This window comes from Hypomesus transpacificus, chromosome 18, assembly GCF_021917145.1.
Source record: "Hypomesus transpacificus isolate Combined female chromosome 18, fHypTra1, whole genome shotgun sequence".
Classification (NCBI taxonomy): Eukaryota; Metazoa; Chordata; class Actinopteri; order Osmeriformes; family Osmeridae; genus Hypomesus; species Hypomesus transpacificus.
In genome coordinates this window covers 6,032,294-6,049,279 of record NC_061077.1, presented here as the reverse complement: position 1 = coordinate 6,049,279, position 16,986 = coordinate 6,032,294, and the positions used below count along the sequence as shown (strand labels likewise).

The 16,986-nt window shown below is 51.3% G+C and overlaps 1 protein-coding gene across 1 annotated transcript in view; it reads right to left on the bottom strand.

Moving 5' to 3' along the window:
- Nucleotides 1–942: 942 nt before the first annotated feature.
- Nucleotides 943–16,986, bottom strand: part of LOC124480444 (nuclear receptor coactivator 3-like) — a 35,260-nt gene continuing 19,216 nt past the window's right edge. Inside the window, exons 4-25 of the mRNA XM_047039765.1 lie at nt 14,214–14,321; nt 13,865–14,025; nt 12,313–12,413; nt 12,030–12,204; nt 9,739–9,918; nt 9,546–9,632; nt 9,286–9,426; nt 9,061–9,208; nt 8,545–8,765; nt 8,141–8,494; nt 6,915–8,035; nt 6,658–6,790; nt 6,370–6,555; nt 5,972–6,202; nt 5,771–5,879; nt 5,501–5,672; nt 4,980–5,309; nt 4,705–4,806; nt 4,299–4,539; nt 3,954–4,134; nt 3,668–3,851; nt 943–3,566 (exon numbers count right to left, since the gene is read on the bottom strand). Coding sequence (XP_046895721.1) covers nt 3,555–3,566; nt 3,668–3,851; nt 3,954–4,134; nt 4,299–4,539; nt 4,705–4,806; nt 4,980–5,309; nt 5,501–5,672; nt 5,771–5,879; nt 5,972–6,202; nt 6,370–6,555; nt 6,658–6,790; nt 6,915–8,035; nt 8,141–8,494; nt 8,545–8,765; nt 9,061–9,208; nt 9,286–9,426; nt 9,546–9,632; nt 9,739–9,918; nt 12,030–12,204; nt 12,313–12,413; nt 13,865–14,025; nt 14,214–14,302 — 4,659 coding nt within the window. The 5' untranslated portion in view covers nt 14,303–14,321 and the 3' untranslated portion in view covers nt 943–3,554. The remainder of the gene's footprint in view (nt 3,567–3,667; nt 3,852–3,953; nt 4,135–4,298; nt 4,540–4,704; nt 4,807–4,979; nt 5,310–5,500; nt 5,673–5,770; nt 5,880–5,971; nt 6,203–6,369; nt 6,556–6,657; nt 6,791–6,914; nt 8,036–8,140; nt 8,495–8,544; nt 8,766–9,060; nt 9,209–9,285; nt 9,427–9,545; nt 9,633–9,738; nt 9,919–12,029; nt 12,205–12,312; nt 12,414–13,864; nt 14,026–14,213; nt 14,322–16,986) is intronic.

Below are 16,986 nucleotides of genomic sequence, written 5' to 3'. Positions count from 1 at the left end.
AAAAAGTATTTATACTAGACGATGTCTCGTCACGCCTACTCCCTCTTTGTCCAATAAATGAGCGGAGCGTCTTTTGGCAGTAGGCTACCCTCAGTGAACTTCGCACGCCCCACTACCCCACACCTGTCTTTGTCTTAAGATATATCGATAAACGACTATAGTGCTAAACTGTGGAAAAAATTATCTTTGTTCCATTGGTTGATTACAAAATCTCGATGTGTATATCAGTTTGGCCACTGCTGGCAGTTTATTAAAGTCTAATAGTTGTCTATTCCAAGACAAAGAACAAATCGGTTATTTGACGACACCGTAAAACATTACAGGGGCAGCAAGGAGAGACAGGAAATTGAGATAAAAGACAAAGGCGCGCACCCGGCGGTGGGGAGAGGGCGGTTAAAGGAAAGGCAGTTGAAAGGTTGTATTGCAATGTAGAGGTGTGCGGGTTTTCCTTTTTTTACTGGACTCTGGTCTTGGTAGGGAGGCCAAGCCAACATAAATGAGAAAAACACACACTCTGCCTCTCAACACTTATTCAAGAAAAACCGTTGACCTTAGAGACCACTGCACCTTTATTCTCAGGACACACATACAATATTTGACCCTTATCTAGACTTGTGTCTGAAGACAGATATACATTTTAGACTTTTATACTATACATACATAGACATATGACTCAAATAAGATGGCAAGACGCAATTGATATTGACACACACACACACACACACCTCTCACTTCTAGAATCTGGGTCACGCAGACCTTCAGTCTCCAGTCATCATTTATACCCACATGATAAGTGCCCCTCTTTCCTGTCCCGCCCCTCAGCCCCCACCATAGCTGGTCCAGTGTTCCACAACACTGTGGTAGTACTCTGTTCCTGTGTCTGTCTCTAGACTCTGTTCCTTCATTGTCACTCACACAACATTAAAAACACAAAACACAATGTAATGTTTAAATAGAAATTTGTATTTACATCAATATTAACATCAAGTACGAGTAAGAAAAATGCAATGTAATTTACATCCTGTGACAATGACAGTATATTGTCCCCATGTGTTCTTTTCATCACCTCTCTTGTCATAAGATCAAAAGATGCATAGAGAGGGATCCAGCAAAGCACAGACGATGCTTCTTTTGAATATTCGGTGGATAATTACTTTTCTTTTTCTTCATCAGGACTGAAAATTAAACCCACTCAAAATCTATTCCATGAAGTAATTAAGTTTATCATGAAGTCATGTTTCATAAAAACAACTTCAACAAACTCAAACATTCTTTAATGAAATAAATTCCAGCACCACATTTCAACTGGCCATAAAGATTCTAAGAAATAATCGTATAAATAAGCAGACCCAGATGCCTGCATGCTATGGATGTGTATGAAAGTGTATGAATGTTTACTATGTGCAAAGAGAAGCACACATATACAAGTACTCACACCATCTCCTTCAGGGAAAGTTTCTCTACACACTGCAGAATGACAAACAAAAATCTTTGGATTGAGCATGTCTTAAAAGGTAGATTTTTTTTTCAAAAGCTTAGCAGAAAATACAACAAAAATAAAGGCAAAACAAAACATCTCAACAACAAATCATGTATAATGTATAACACGGTCAGAGAGCTGCAGAGTAATTACATTTAGGAAGTCTAAATCACCAGGTGCTTGGCAGGTACATCCCACCAGGCTCTGCCATCGCATTACTGCAGCTATCAAATCACACAAACACAGCCAGACAGTAAAAGTGTCAATACAATTCTGTGGCTACAATCCCACTACCAAAATATGATTTGAATCTGTAATGGAAGGACATTTGAAACTCTAAGGAATGGAAATGGAGCTGCAGCCACTGAGCTTGATTGGGCCTCAGTCTAAAAGCTACTATCAACCCACACACTGGCACACACCTGGGCCACTAGGACACGAAACACAATCATGTGTCAACTTATTTATAGGCATCTTTTGTGTATTTTTTTTTCTTCTTTCTATAATCAATCAAAAAAGAAAATACAGGATCACACTAGCACCTCTACATCTATGCGAATGTCCTTGAAAAAGAGAAATGTATGACTTGATCACAAATAAAAATAAAAAGTGCTTTCAGAGAGAATGAATGTGGCAGTCTTCACTTTCAGAGAGGAACCTTTTTAGATGTGTATTAGCAATGAGAAAAGAAGGTCTCCCTGCCTTTCAACCAGAAATGAAATATTGGAAATAAAAGCTGTATTGACCTACAACAGAATAAGAAAATTACACTTTAAATATCAAGCCTTACAATCTGTGCAAAAACAGTATGTGACCTACAAAAGCATATATATATTTATATATAGTACATTTGAAGCATATTTACAATTTGTATTCACAGACAGAAAGAAAAGTTTCAAACGACATCGCATCTAATACTGCAGTACCTTCGCTTTGAGTAGATAATGATCACAACGTCCTCAGAAGGAAGCAAGGAGGGAAGATTATTGCTAGAAATCTGCATATATACATTTAAATCTAAGGAACACTTTCTTCTCCAGTGTGAATTACTATGGGAATCAACCATCTTAAGCAATTGCCAACAAATTTAAAAGGTAATCAAAATATTTCAATAGTTGTACCTTAAAAATACAATACACCTTGATTTTAAAATTCAGACATTTATGAATCGTTATAAATAAAACAGTAATTTGTGCACTCTAAAAGAGACTAGTTAGTCTTCTTGTCAAGTTTTGTAAAAAGTTTCCAATCTGCGTACTCTCTCATAATCAACACACTGCAGAAGAAAGTGTTGTATAAAATCTGTGCTTACTGCCACTCCATTGGTTACTCATTTATAACAATGATCATCATGGTCACCCATTTCCAATCAATATTGGTTACCCATTCTCAAGTCAAGAACAGCAGAACACACACAAGAATAAACAACAACATTTGCAGTTATGCAATTATTCTTGGATGAAGGCCTCTATGACCATGGAATATTGCCACAATCCTTTTACCGACAGCCTTCATTAAAGTGCAACCACAGCCAACTAGTATCTGTCGTACCTGTACCCAGAGTCTCTGTGAAACACTGTGAGCTGAGCTGTCACTGTCAGGGCCATGGACCACCACTCATGTTTGTCCTTCCTGACTGTTGGATCCACGTCCTTCTTGAGTGTGTTAACCTTACATCATTTTGGTCCAGTGAGTTGTGTTAAGAGCATGCATGAGTGTGCTCACACAAACACACACTTACAGAGCGGAATCTAGAAGAACTGCATGAGTCTGATAGGGGAAGAAATACAGTGTTCTGTATGAGTGGTTATATGTGTGTGTGTCACAGTGTGTATCTGACTTTGTTGGGGGGGGGGGGGGGGCATTGTGATCCAGTTTGTGCTCAGGTGCCATGTGTACTCAATGTTCCTCAGGCTGTGGCTCGGTCAACTCTGGCCTACGGAGAGGGAAACAGCACCCCCAGCTGGTTGGAGTTACACCACACACCCACACACACACGCGCGCACACAGACGTCATGTCTCTGAAGGTGGATCACAGTGAGTCTGTTTCTTCATATCGGCCTCCATCTCATGTTCAGCAATATTTCTGTCGGAGACAAAGAGAGAAGGTTACTTATGCATGTGTATGAGAAGGAAGACACCGCATCCCGACCCCACCCCCACACAAAAACATCCTCACACACATACCTGGTCAGGCCCCATAGGCATGCGTCCCATCACCATAGGGTTCATGCCCATCTGGCCCCCCATCTGGCCCCCCATCTGGCCCATGTGACCCGCTCCTCCGTTGGCAGGCATGCCCCCGTTCATCATCATGCCCCCGTACTGGCCCGGGTTGCCCTGCTGGCCAAACTGCTGCTGCGGGTAGGAGCTGGAGGGAGGAGACGAGAGCACGGTTCAATCCCTCTCCCACTGCAGGGCACACACAGCTTCCCAACAGTATGGGGTCATTTTGGAGTGTTACTGGTCACACCTGTTGCGTCCCATGCCTCCCTGTGACCAGCCCTTCATGTCTGTGCCCTGATACATGCCACCGCCCTGGTGGTGCTGCTGCATCATGGGATTCTGAGGCGGACCTAGGCGCCCTGACATCATAGCGCTGGGGGGACTTCCCCCTGAGGGGCCGAACGATGGGTCCCCCTGCTGGGCCATCCCTGCGTGAACACGGCACTCTTAGCTGGGACTTAAAACACACATGACACAAGGAGCAGACAGGGCTACTGCCAACAAGTGCACTTAAACTTGCTTCAAAGCTTTGTGCTACACATAAACGAACCGCCAGGGGGCAGCACCAGTTTGTGTGGCTAAACAGACTCACCATAGTTTCCTCCATAGCCAAACTGCTGGGGGCCCGGCTGGCCCATGTTGGGCCCTCCCATGGGGGCGTCCATGCCGGCGGGTGCAGTAACGTTGGGAGGGGGGCTGAACCCTCCAGCGGCGGCTGCAGCTTGCTGCTGCTGCTGCTGCTGCATCAGCATCATCATTCTCTGCCTCCTCATCTGCATGGTGACCATCTCCCGGCTCCGCTGAGCCATCATCTGGGCGTTCAGGAAGCCAGGCTGGCCAGGGCAGGACAAACACCACATCACACAGGGGTTTGGATATTGATATGTGTGGATAAGGGCTATGCTAACTTCCACCCTAACACTCCCTTTAACACTTGGCATGTGTCGGTGTGTGTTGGCATGTAGCTGTCTGTTGGCCTGTGTTTTCTGGATGCCTACCTGTCCACCCATGGCAGGCTGCATGCCTGGGCGCATGCCAGGGTTGCCCGCTCCTGGGTTCTCCATCTTAATGGCCATGCCCTGACGGGTCTGACTCATAAACTGTTGAAGCAAAGTACCGTGAGACAAAAATCCTTTACAGAACAAGCCTCCCATGGAATACAAGACAGCTCTAAGATGCACATGGAGCATAACATATCATGTACAAAAGCCTAAGAGTACATGGGCTGTGAAAGTATGTGGTGGGTATATTCAGAAAGTGCGTGTGTGTGTACCTGTTGTCCCTGTAGTCTTTGTTGCAGCTGCAGCCTCATGGGCTTGGTAGCACTCATCATCCTGGGTCTCATCATGTTGGCGCGGGGGTGGCCCATGCCCCCCATGCCCCCCATCCCAGGGAAGCTGCCCCCCTGGCCCATCTGGGACAGCATGGGGCCGAAGCCCCCCTGCTGGGGCTGGCCCGGCATGGGGTTGCCCCCGTAGGGAGACTGCATTCCTGCAGAGGGGGGTCCGGGGTAGCCCTGGCCGTACATGGGCTCCTGCTTCAGCACCATGGACGTGTCCTGGCCGGGGAAGGGCTCCACATGGTGCTCAGCTGGCCCTTGGCCCTGTGAGGGGGGGAAGGGGGGGGGGGGGGGTGCAGAAGACGGCAGAGGAACAGAAATAGGGTGGAGGATGAGAAAAGTGGGAAAAATTCTACGTTGGTCCGACACGAATTCCTTTCCTGTTGCTCAGCCTGTAATGTCTGTCTTTCAGTCTTGCTTGTTTCATTCTCTCCTTCCACGTCAGTCCACCCTACCTGGCTGACGAGGTCGGGGATGCCCAGGGCCCGGTCGATCTCCTCCAGGGCGATGCCGTCTGTGTTGTTCAGTAGAGAGTCCAGCTGATCCAGCAGCGCCCGCTCGTCACTCTGGCCCTCACTGGTGGTGGGCGGCACCAGGAGCTCGTCCAGGGCGTTCCCAAACTGACGTCTGAAACACACGTTCACCCTCAGCACATAGGCAAACCAGCTCCAGTACACTAGATGCCATTTGCAGCTGACTGCTCCTGTAAGAGTCCTGTCTGTTACCTGTTGTGACCACCCTCCATCCCCATCATGCTGTCTGGCCAGGAGGGAGACTGGCTGGGCTGACCTTGCTGGCTGAATGGGCTCATCCCCATCCCCATGTCACCGGAGCCTGCACACAAACACAAAATACACATGAGGACGCCAGCCTTGATTGTATCTCATTCCAGTTGGCCGACTACTCAGTAACACACCCACACATACCCATGTCCATCAGCTGCTGTTGCAGCATTGACCTGGTGCCAGGAACGCTGTTGGACCTGCCCACCATGGGGCCTCCCATCATGCCCTTGGAGTTGTAGTCCATTCCTGGACGGATCATGGAGGGGTGTCCTGCTGAGCCCACAGGACTGGCACTGGAGCGGGGCATCCCCCACTCACCAGAACCCCCCATGGGGGACCGCTGGGGAACTCCCATTCCCCTGTTCATTGTTCCTGGAGGCGGACAGAGGCACAGAAATGAGCTTTCTCACTAAGCAGGGTTTCCAAGTCTTGGTCATCTAGTTTCCCTAGTTCATTACAGAGAGAGAGAATAGATAGAAAGAGAGAGGTCGAGGGGGCGAAGACAAAGACCAAGAGAAAGAATCAACTAAATCAGTTACTTGTTCCGATGCCTCTGGGACACACACCCATGTTCCCTGGGTAGCTGTCTGGGCTGCCCATTATGTTCTCCTGCTTGATGAGCATGGGGCGCCTCCCTGGCCCTCCAGGCCCCCCGGGGGGCTTACTGTCCACTGACATGGCCCTCTGGAAGGGCCCCCGGGGCCCCGGACCCATACCTGGGCTCCCTGCACACACATGTACACGTCCTATAAGAGGGCTTCTATGCTTTTCTCCTGTCCTCTGTGTGTGAACACACGGGATGTGATGGGTTTATTTGACACCCCTACCTTGCAGACTGTCATCAAGGCATCCTTGGGGCTTGTTTCCTCCTTCGCTGGCCCCTCCTCCCGTGCCCTGGTCGGGATAGAACTCTGACCCAGAGCCCCTCAGTCCTCCTAGGATCGACTCCAGGTTATCCAGCTGAGGACAGACATCAGTGACAGACATTAGCTGAGCACACGTCATCACTCCCCCTCACAACAACCACCAGCAAGAACAGTGCAGAGATCCTCAATGAAACAAACGGCAGGACGAATGCTGTTACCTCATCAGGTGGCTCCGACTTGATTTTGCTCTCGGGGTGTTCGGGCGTGGGCCCAGAGCCAGGGCAGCTGCGCTGGGGCCCGCCTGGGGCTGCCGCCGGCCCCTTCCCCTCCAGCTCCTCGGGCTTGGGCTTCACATCCACTGCCTCTTTGGAGTCAGTTGAGGAGTTGTTGAGGAGGTAGTGGAGGAGAGCGTGAGTCTTCTCCTTCTTGGGGCTTTGCTGCTCTTGCTTGGGCTCAGTCCCTCCCCCCAGACCCCCGGTTCCTCCTGCCGCCCCCGTCTCTCCGCCTTCCTGGCCCCCCAGGGTCACCTTCCCCGTCGCCTCGGCTGTGATCTTGGCCACCTCGTCGGGCGTGTTGCCGTTCTGCAGCAGCTTGTGGAGGATCTTGTGCTTCTCCTGCAGAGAGGCTGTGTATTGGGTGGAGGAGAGACCACCGGGCACACCCCCGACAACTGCTGCCTGGCCCTGATTGGTGGAGGAAGAGGAAGAGACTCCGGTAGAGGAGGGGCTTGTCATACCTCCAGCGGGGTCCTTGCTGTCCAAGCCTGCTGGTGTGTTACTGCTGGCTGGAGGTGGTGGTGGTAGAAGGGCTCCGGCTGGGCCCGTGCCCCCAATCCCCAGCTCCTCAGTGGGGGAGGTGAGCAGCTGCAACAGCTTCTTATGGCCTTTACTGTCTGTCACCCGGCGAGAGGATTCAGAGCCGGCCATCCCAGCCTCACTCCCACTCTCTATAGGCTCCTTGCCGCCAGCGGTGGCTTGGCTGTCTGCTCTTTCTGCAGAGCTCTCCGCCTGGGAGTGTGGGTGGTGGTGGTGGTGGAGGGGGTGATGGTGGTCGCCGTGCCCAGGCCCCGGGCCCCCAGCAGGGCTTGTGGAGCCTTCCTGACCTTGCTTGGCTGGCTGGTTGGACTGGGAGGATGATGAAGAGGAGTGGACACTGGGGGAACTGTCTGGTTTGTGGGCAGGGGACGGGGAAGTGAGGGTGGAGGGTAGGGAGCTGCCCACCCCCTCACTGATGGCCTGCAGGGCATTGAGGGAGCTGCTGGAGAAGGAGGTTCCACCACCCCCACCCCCACCCCCACCCACTCCTCCTCCACTGCCAAGGCCCATTGGAGAGTGCATGCCTAGGACACAGTCAGAACAGAGACCATTACAGTCTGAATCACAAACAAGTACTTACAGTTCAGTGTGTGTACTGCATACAAGTTGTATTCTCTCAGATGACGTACCTCCAGGTGAGAACTGGCTGCTGCCCATCTTGGGGCTCCCTCGGTTGCGGGGGGACATCAGGAGCCCTTGTTGGGGGCCACTCATGCGGGGGCTTCCTGAAGGGCTGTTCATGCCCCCCAGGCCGAATCCCCCGCTGCTCTGGAAGGGGGGCTGCTGCGGGTGCTGCTGCATGCCAGGGCCAGGGTTGTTCATCTGACCCATCTGACTCATTTGACTCATCTGGCCCATCTGACTCATCTGGCCCATCTGATTCATCTGACCCATCTGATTCATCTGGCCCATTTGAGCCATCTGGTTCATCTGCATCATCCTGTTTCCCATGCCCATTCCACCCCCCCCTCCTCCTCCTCCTCCTGCTCCTCCTCCTCCTCCTCTCCTCCTCCGCCTCCTCCTCCTCCTCCGCCCCCTCCTCCTCCATACATGGAGCCCCCGCCCATTTGGTTCATGTGGCCCATGTGGTTCTGCTCATTCATGCCAAAGCCACGGTTCATGCCCCCCATGCCCATTCCCCCGCCAGGGGGCATGTTCATCTGGATGTTGGGGTTGGGGCCCCCCATGCTCTGCTGCCTCATGGGTCCTGGCATCATGCCCCCTGCCTGGGCAGAGCGATAGCCATTTGGCTCCCTGCGCGGAAAAGAGCAACAGCAGATGAGCTTCAAGGGAATCTACTGTAGAGACTTGACACTGACCATTATTCTTTCAAAACAACCATTCACACCATTCATAATTAATTATAAAAAAATGCACTATTCACTCTCCAGCCATGTTTTCAAGCATACCAGGAGTAACACCAGAATTGTGCATTCATCTCCTTGAGAAAGAAAGAAAGGAAAAAAAGAGAAAGACCAGATTCCTCTCCTTGAGTAGTACCTGACAGTGTGAATATGTGTGTGTGTGTTCCTGGTTTCCAGGTTCTCACCTCTGAAGCAGGTGAGTGGAGATGAAGCCTTGCGGCTCGTTGCTCATGGGGTGGCGGTACAGCTTGCTCTTGGTCTGGGCTGTGACTGGGGTGCCGTCCGACAGAGAGAAGCGGTACAGTGGGGTCTCCGCATGGCCCTGCAAAAAGGCTGAAGACCACAACACCATTACAATACGGTAACATCAAGGACAATCATCTGACCAAGTTTGTGTGTGTGTGGCATACCCTCGTGGTAATGGCGTTTGTGGGACCAGGGCTGCCCATCGCTGTGCTGCAGGAACATCTGGATGCAGCGTCTGAGCAGGTCCTCCCAGCCTGGACGCATGGACGCTCTCAGAGAGTTCTGGTCTATCTGGATCAGCTTGCCTGGGGATCATAACAACATGAGGGAAAACGATGCTGAAGGTATTTCAGTCCTGCTTTTTCAGAGGAAGGTTTTTGTTCTATTTTGACAACGTCCAGGTGAGCAGGGTGAGAGGTCTCACCTGAGAGCTCATGCCTGGTGTTGAAGCTCTCCGTTCTTTCTACAGCCGTCACACGGCGAGCCACACAGATCATACAAGACTGCAGATCTGCGGGGGAAGAGGACAGAAGCTCAACAGAATATTCTGAATAGTTTCACCACAGTCCGGTCCGTGTGTGTCCATGAAAACAGTTCTGTGCGCGTTCTAACCATACCTTCTCCCTCTTCTATCATGGCCTTGGGCTGGGTCAGTGCAAAACACTGCATGGTCTCGTAGCGCCGGCCTGGCCCCTCCTCCACAGGTCCGTGGGCGTGTCCAAACTTGACGAGCATGCGGCAGGTGAAGGTGTGGCTCTTCTGACGTGGGGCCTCGCCTCCCCAGGACACACCACTCACTGAGGAGGGAAACACACACAGGAGCACACACAGCCATCATTGTCTGTGAGATTTCTAAATCCTAATCACAAAACCAAGAGAAGAGAAACCCAATGGTTTCATCGAATGTTGTGCTCCACATGACACACACTCGCACACACACACACAGAGAGACAGAGTGGTGACAGATGAACCAGTCACGCATGTTCTAGTATTTTCCCTCTTCAATCTAGAGGCAGAAGAATCCCCTCCCATTCTGATTCCTGGCTAAATGGACCATGGGATTAATGTAGCAGAGGTGTCGATTTCCAATATCCCTCCACTCCTCGCTCCATCCCTTCATCCCTCCCTCGCTTCGAAACTGCTGTGGGTAGAAGGCCAAGGACACTCAGCCATCTATCCTCATTTAGGCCCTGACTCCTCATCACAGCACACAGGCTCACGGGGGGGTCACCTTCACAGGGCCGGGGGAGGGGAGGGAAACTTCCCAGAAAACCAACTCTGCTCCAAGGTCTGTCTGGAGCCATGCACTGCCAAGGCCTGGAGTCTGTCTGGGCTGCAGGGAGGGAGGGTCTGTCTGGGCTGCAGGGAGGGAGGGTCCAGGGGCACAGGGGGTTCTAACTGATACTGAGAGGTGATTTAACAAGGCCGTAGGACGCTCTTCTCCAAGCTGACAGAAACAAGCCGACTGGCTGCTGGGCCTGACATCTCCCCTCAGACACAATTAGTCACCAGAGAGGCCGGACACCAGGCGAACACAGAAACAACCTGGGAACTAAGGCATCACACCTCCCTTCGGCCTGGGAGACTGTTTGTGTGTGTGTGGGGCGAAATGGAGAGAAACAGGGATGAGAAAAAAGAGAGACAGAGAGCAATAACGAGATAAAAAAAGATGCGTGTGTGTCTGGGCGTGCAATCCCTGTTGCCATAGTCAGCGGTCACCACACAGGAATGTGCTGAGAGAGCGGATTTCATTCACGCACCCAAAGATAATGATGGTGACAGGAGCAGAGAGAAGCAGGCAGGGAAACAAACGCGGTCTGAGCTCACACATTCTCCCACATAGTAAGTCCTCATATTAACTATGAAGAAGCCTGAGAACAAGAGCAAGAGGAGCTGTGTGAGCAAGGAAGAGTGACATTAGGAGTGTGTGGAGAGGTGGAGAGAGGGAGTGAGAGAGTGAGATTAGGAGTGTGTGGAGAGAGGAAAGAGGGAGTGAGAGATTGAGATTAGGAGTGTGTGGAGAGAGGAGAAAGGGAGTGAGAGAGTGAGATTAGGAGTGTGTGGAGAGAGGAGAGAGGGAGTGAGAGAGTGAGATTAGGAGTGTGTGGAGAGGGGAGAGAGGGAGTGAGAGAGTGAGATTAGGAGTGTGTGGAGAGGGGAGAGAGGGAGAGTGTCGATGACACATTAGGACTGCTGCTTAGGAACACTGCTGTGGAGTTAATCGGGTAGCAGGTTCAGTCGAGCACACATATCCATAATTAATCAGCTTTATAAATAGTGTGTGCTCCCTCACACACATGCGCGCTTAAACTACCAAACACAGACGTGCGCGCGCACACAAACACGTGCGCACACAAACACGTGCGCACACACACACACACAATTCACAAGGTGAACACAACACACGCAAACACATACAACATTCGTGAGCTACCGAACCTAAATGGGGTCCTCTCTTCCACACAGACACATGCGCGCACAGTGAATTAGAGAGGGGAGAGTGCGTAGGTGCATTATTCAGCAGTGAGTAGTTTCCAGATGGCTGCTGTGGGATCTGAATAGAACACAGGCCTGTTCTACACTGTCTGGCTCACTGAGTGTGACTGACAGCTCTGCTATGCTCCGCCTGCCCGGCTCCGTTTGTGTGCTCTGGGGTGCCTCCACGTGTGTGTACAGACACACACACACACACACACACACAATAAAAACACTGCTGCACTTGAACAGGTTCCTGAGGACCCGCTCATTATAATGAGACAGCAGGACAGGGGAATGAAAGCATGAATATGGAACTGAATGTTGATGTATATGTTTGAATAAAACTTCAAAGTTTGTTCTCTTGGCTCCTGTTTTCTTCCTTATTACATTCCAGTCAAATCCAGTCTGTAAGTGTGTGTGTGTGTCTTACCGTTGGTCTTAGGCAGGTTCTTGTGGAACTCCTCCCTGTCCTCCTCATGCAGGATGTTGTAGACACTGGTGTTGATGAGCTCCTCCTGTTTGTACTGCAGGTACTGGGTCACGTTGTCAGACACAAACACGATGCTGCCCTCCCGATTCACCACAAACAGGAAGCCATCCAGTGCCTGGTGGCCCAATCAATGGCACAAATCAAGACACAGCCAATCACAGGGCAGGGTAACCCATCCACAGCCAATTGAACTACCCAGAAGGGAGCTGAGGCCAGGCCTTACCTGCAGCAGGAGGGGCCCCAGGTGGTCCTTATCGATGACCCCCTGGCCTGTGGAAGACACGTCAGACTTCTGGACATCGTCGTCATTGGACGAGGCTTTTCCTGGACATGAACAGGAGAGAGAAGGTAGGGTCAGAGAGCGGCAGCCTGACTGGACATTAACTGGCTAACACAGCCTCCCATTAGTCTGTACGAGACACAACGACAACAACAACAAAAAACACTGTAAGAAAGATCCTCAAGACTCCCGACAATCCCGCATTGAGCTTCTCTCACCACCAGGGGTCAGTGTTTCTCAACCTGTCTCTGTCTGTAAGCAGGTGGGGGGGGGGGGGGGGGGGGGGGGGGCAGGGGGCAGCCAGCTTCCATCGGAGAAGCCTGTCAGACGGAGTATGAGGGCTGGCTGTCTGTGGAGCAGGTAGCAACTCTGCTCATGCTTTATATTCAGCGAGAGACTCGGAGGGACTGAGGCGGAGGCACAGGCTGCCGTGCTAATGCAGGGCTGAGGCTGTCTGGAGCAGAGGGGAGAGGAGAGGAGACGGCTACAGGAATCATTCCATCTGATTAGCTCCCACGGGGCACAGATACCAAGACAAAGAAGAAAAAAAAAACACAGCCACTACTGGTCGTAGCAGCAGAGGAGGAGGATGCTCCATTGGTTTGCACGTCATCTTAGGATGCTGGGAGCAAACTTAGGATGATGCACATTACTGTGCTGCAATACAGGTGGGGATGGAATAGCAAGAAAAACAAAGAGAAAGAGAAACAGAAAGATAGTATCAAGGAAGAAGAACAGAAAGAAGCGTAGGGAGAGGGAAAGAAACGGTGGGGGAACAAAAGCTAGCTGCTTGTCGTAACTAGGAGTAGTAACAATGTTTAAGTGTGAAGACCAGAGAAGGAAAAAAGGTGAAAGAGTAAATCCTGTGTCATCGCAATGTTTTTCACTTCCTGTATCTATGGCAACCTGTCTCCGACAAGTCAGGGCCAGCTGTACCCTCTTCCCCTTCCTGTGGAGGTGGCAGCCATGCACTGAGCCTTGCAGGGGGGGAGGGGGAGGCAGTAGAGTGTGGCAGCACTAGTCCTAACCCGCTCCTCTGGGCATAGGCACACAGCTACTAAGTACTACTTCAACATGGCGTATGTGAATGCAAAACTGACCCACAAATGTGGCATTTGGACTATACTAAGAGGGTTGAGGCTGTCACCTTTGATGCACAATGATACAATCACAAGTGAAGCAGCCATGCAGCTGCTTGCACAAACACACACAGAGCCAACGTTTCCCCCAACAAACAAACAGCCAAAGTTGTGAAATTGGAGATGAATGAGTGGTCCATCCTTGCACCTGGGCGAGTGTGTGTACACGTGTACTCCTGGTATCAGTACACTCACACTCCCCCCCCCCCCCCCCCCCCCCCCCCCCTCTCTTTCCAGCCCGTCCTTCACAACTGCACAACCAACTAACCATCTCCAGCAGGTGGTCTTAGTGGCAGCGGTTGTAGAGCTGGATGGTGGATGGTGGGAGGTGTGGTGGGCAGGTGGGCTGTACTCACCCTGCTCCTTGATCTGGCGGATCTGCCGCACCGTCTCCTTGAGGATGGCACACTTGTCTGGCTTCACGTTGAAGCTGTCGATGTCGCTGAGGTTGGCGGAGATGAGCTCGGCCAGCTCCTCGATGTATTTACTCTCCTGCTCCCGACGCCTCCTCTCACACCTGCAGGGGGCGATGTGGTGAGGTGTCAATTGGAGGTCACTCTCACTACTACACACCTGGACGGGTATGTCCAGGTATACTGTACTGTGTCTGACTGAGAACACATTCTTAATTACAGAAGAGCATTCAGAGGAGCGCATATCAGGTCCTCCTGCGTCACAGTCCACCAGCGGTAGCCCAGTACTCACCCCAGACCGGGTGTGTCGCAGGTGGAGAGCTTGCGCTTTCGGTTCTCTGAGCTCAGAGGCTCCATGGAGTTGTCCCCCAGTCCGCTCATCGTGTACACATATCAGCACCTCAAAACACACATGAAACAAGACAGTCAATATGGAGAGAAATTTGTGGATACATTAATGTGAATGCGATACACAAATATTCTTAGGTGGCTATGAAGACAGTTCAAAACCTGTGGGGCAGACAGCAATGAGCTGTGGTAATGTAAGCATATACCATGCAAATCGTATTTGCTTGCCACGTAAATTTAACTATCTGTCTATGTAATACACGCCTTGCGTCCCTCCACTGTTGTGTGTGTATTTGTGTGTACCATGGCTGCCTCTCATGGTAAACACACACCCTCCCCCTAGGATTAGCAGTGTCTCTGCCGGTGAGCCACGCTGCACGACTAACCCTGTTAGACAGCCGTCTGTCTCCCACAATGCATCACATTCTGTCTACAGGAAGTGGGCTGACAAAGGTGGAGGAGAGGAGAGGGGGAGGGAGGCGTGGAGGGAGGGAGGGAGGGAAGGAGCGAGGGAGAAGCTGGCGGTATGAAGTCTGCTCTGATTGGTCCCTTCCTTTGCCACAGTGACAGCAGCTGACGCTGGGGAAAGGTAGGAGAGGAAGGGAGGGAGGGAGGGAGCGAGCGAGGGAAGATAAGCAGAGCGGGGGGAGGTGAGGGAAAGAATGCTCACAGAGATAGAAAGAATGAGGTAGGAGACGGGAGAGGACAGAGAGGTTTGAATATAGCAGAAGGATAGGCAGAGAAAGGGGCGGGGGGTGAAAAGTAGAGAGCGGGAGGTAGAGAAGAAAGACTGAGGGAGGGAGAGAGAGAGAGGAGGGAAAGGGAGAGAGAGGAGGGAAAGGGAGGGAGGAGAGGAAGGAGAACGGCGAGGGAGAAGAGAGAGAGCGCTCTGTGTGTGATGTCTCATGTGCTTTGAATATGTGTGTGGCAACGCGAGAGGATAAAGACTCCAGTGCCCCTGTTAACCTTCACAGCGAGTGCATCATTCTGATTCTATTGATTACATGGTTATCCTCTGACCAGCATGCTGCCTCTCCTGCATAGGTAAGCAGGCCAGTGTCAGGGAGGGAAGGCGGCAGAGAGTCTATTTACTACATCTGTTGTTGGGTTATGGTTGAGGTTACTGTACAAAATGCTTTTAAAGACTACAATGCACACTGTGCCTCCTCTGAAGCTTGAACGTGTCAACAACAGTATAAAGTGAAACTGCAGACAGGAGGGAGCCTTCCATTCCAAACAGGCCCATGTTGGGAGGTGCATCTGATTTTCACTGCAGAGACTTGAAGACAAGATCCGATGCTTTGTAAACTGCATCACATTCAATGGTTCGCTCCCCCCCCCCCCCCACGCGACCACCAGCACCCCATCCCCTTTTGTTTGTTTGTTTCTCTGTCCCCATCTCTCCCTTAAGTACCTCCCCATGTCTGACTTGTGAGCTTGTCTGTCTGTAATTTCCTTTCGATAGTCTTCCCCTCCAAAGTCTGATGAAACCTGCCTCTCAAGGGAGAGGATGAAGAGGAGAAGGGAGTGCAGGAGAAGAGGGGGAGGGGAAATTGAGCTTTAAGAACTTCTAGAGCTTAAGCTAGGGTTTGACTGAAGCCCTGTCTTCTCTCCTCCTCTGTTCGTGCCTGCTTATTGATGGACTTCTCGGGGAGAGGGCTCTAATTGTGGAGTGAATGAGGCAGCCCCAGAGAATGGTTGATTAGGAGGCTGCTGAATGCCCCAGGGAAATGGGTCACCTCCAGTCTGGTGCTGCGCTGGGTCTGTGTGGGGCGGGCCGCCTGCTTTTACAGCACAACACAGGGAGAAAGTCAATTACACGCCACAGGCACAGTGCCCTGGTGGCAGAGGCAAGGGGGCGGGAAAGAGTTGGGATGGGCTGGGCTGGGAAAGGAAGGGAGAGATGGAGTGAGGTGGGGAGGATGGGATGAGTATGAGGGGATGAGGTTAGGTGAGGACTCAGAGAAGGAGGTTAGGTGAGTAAGGAAGAGCTGGGTTGAGGTGGTGAGGGATGGGGTGGGTCTAATAGTGAGGGAGATAAAGAGGCACTAAGAAACCATCTGTGAGGATATAGAGAGCAGCCATGCCCCTCTACCCACTCTTCAAACCCTGCAACCTGTCTGTACTGACATTCATTAACCACACCCCTGCTCTCACTCTACCCAGCCCACTGCTGCAGAAGCTGCACCCTGACCATCACACATCTCCTATCAGCCTCTCTCAGCACCTGGTCACTACATCTCCCATCAGCCTCTCTCAGCACCTGGTCACTACATCTCCCATCAGCCTCTCTCAGCACCTGGTCACTACATCTCCCATCAGCCTCTCTCAGCACCTGGTCACTACATCTCCCATCAGCCTCTCTCAGCACCTGGTCACTACATCTCCCATCAGCCTCTCTCAGCACCTGGTCACTACATCTCCCATCAGCCTCTCTCAGCACCTGGTCACTACATCTCCCATCAGCCTCTCTCACTACATCTCCCATCAGCCTCTCTCAGCACCTGGTCACTACATCTCCCATCAGCCTCTCTCAGCACCTGGTCACTACATCTCCCATCAGCCTCTCTCAGCATCTGGTCACACCATTCCAACTTGTATTTGTATATCAGCTAGTTTAGCTGGCAAATTAGTAAGAATATATATATATATATTATATATATGATGTTTCATGATCATTCTCATTTTAAATCCACAAAACCTATGTTATTGATTTC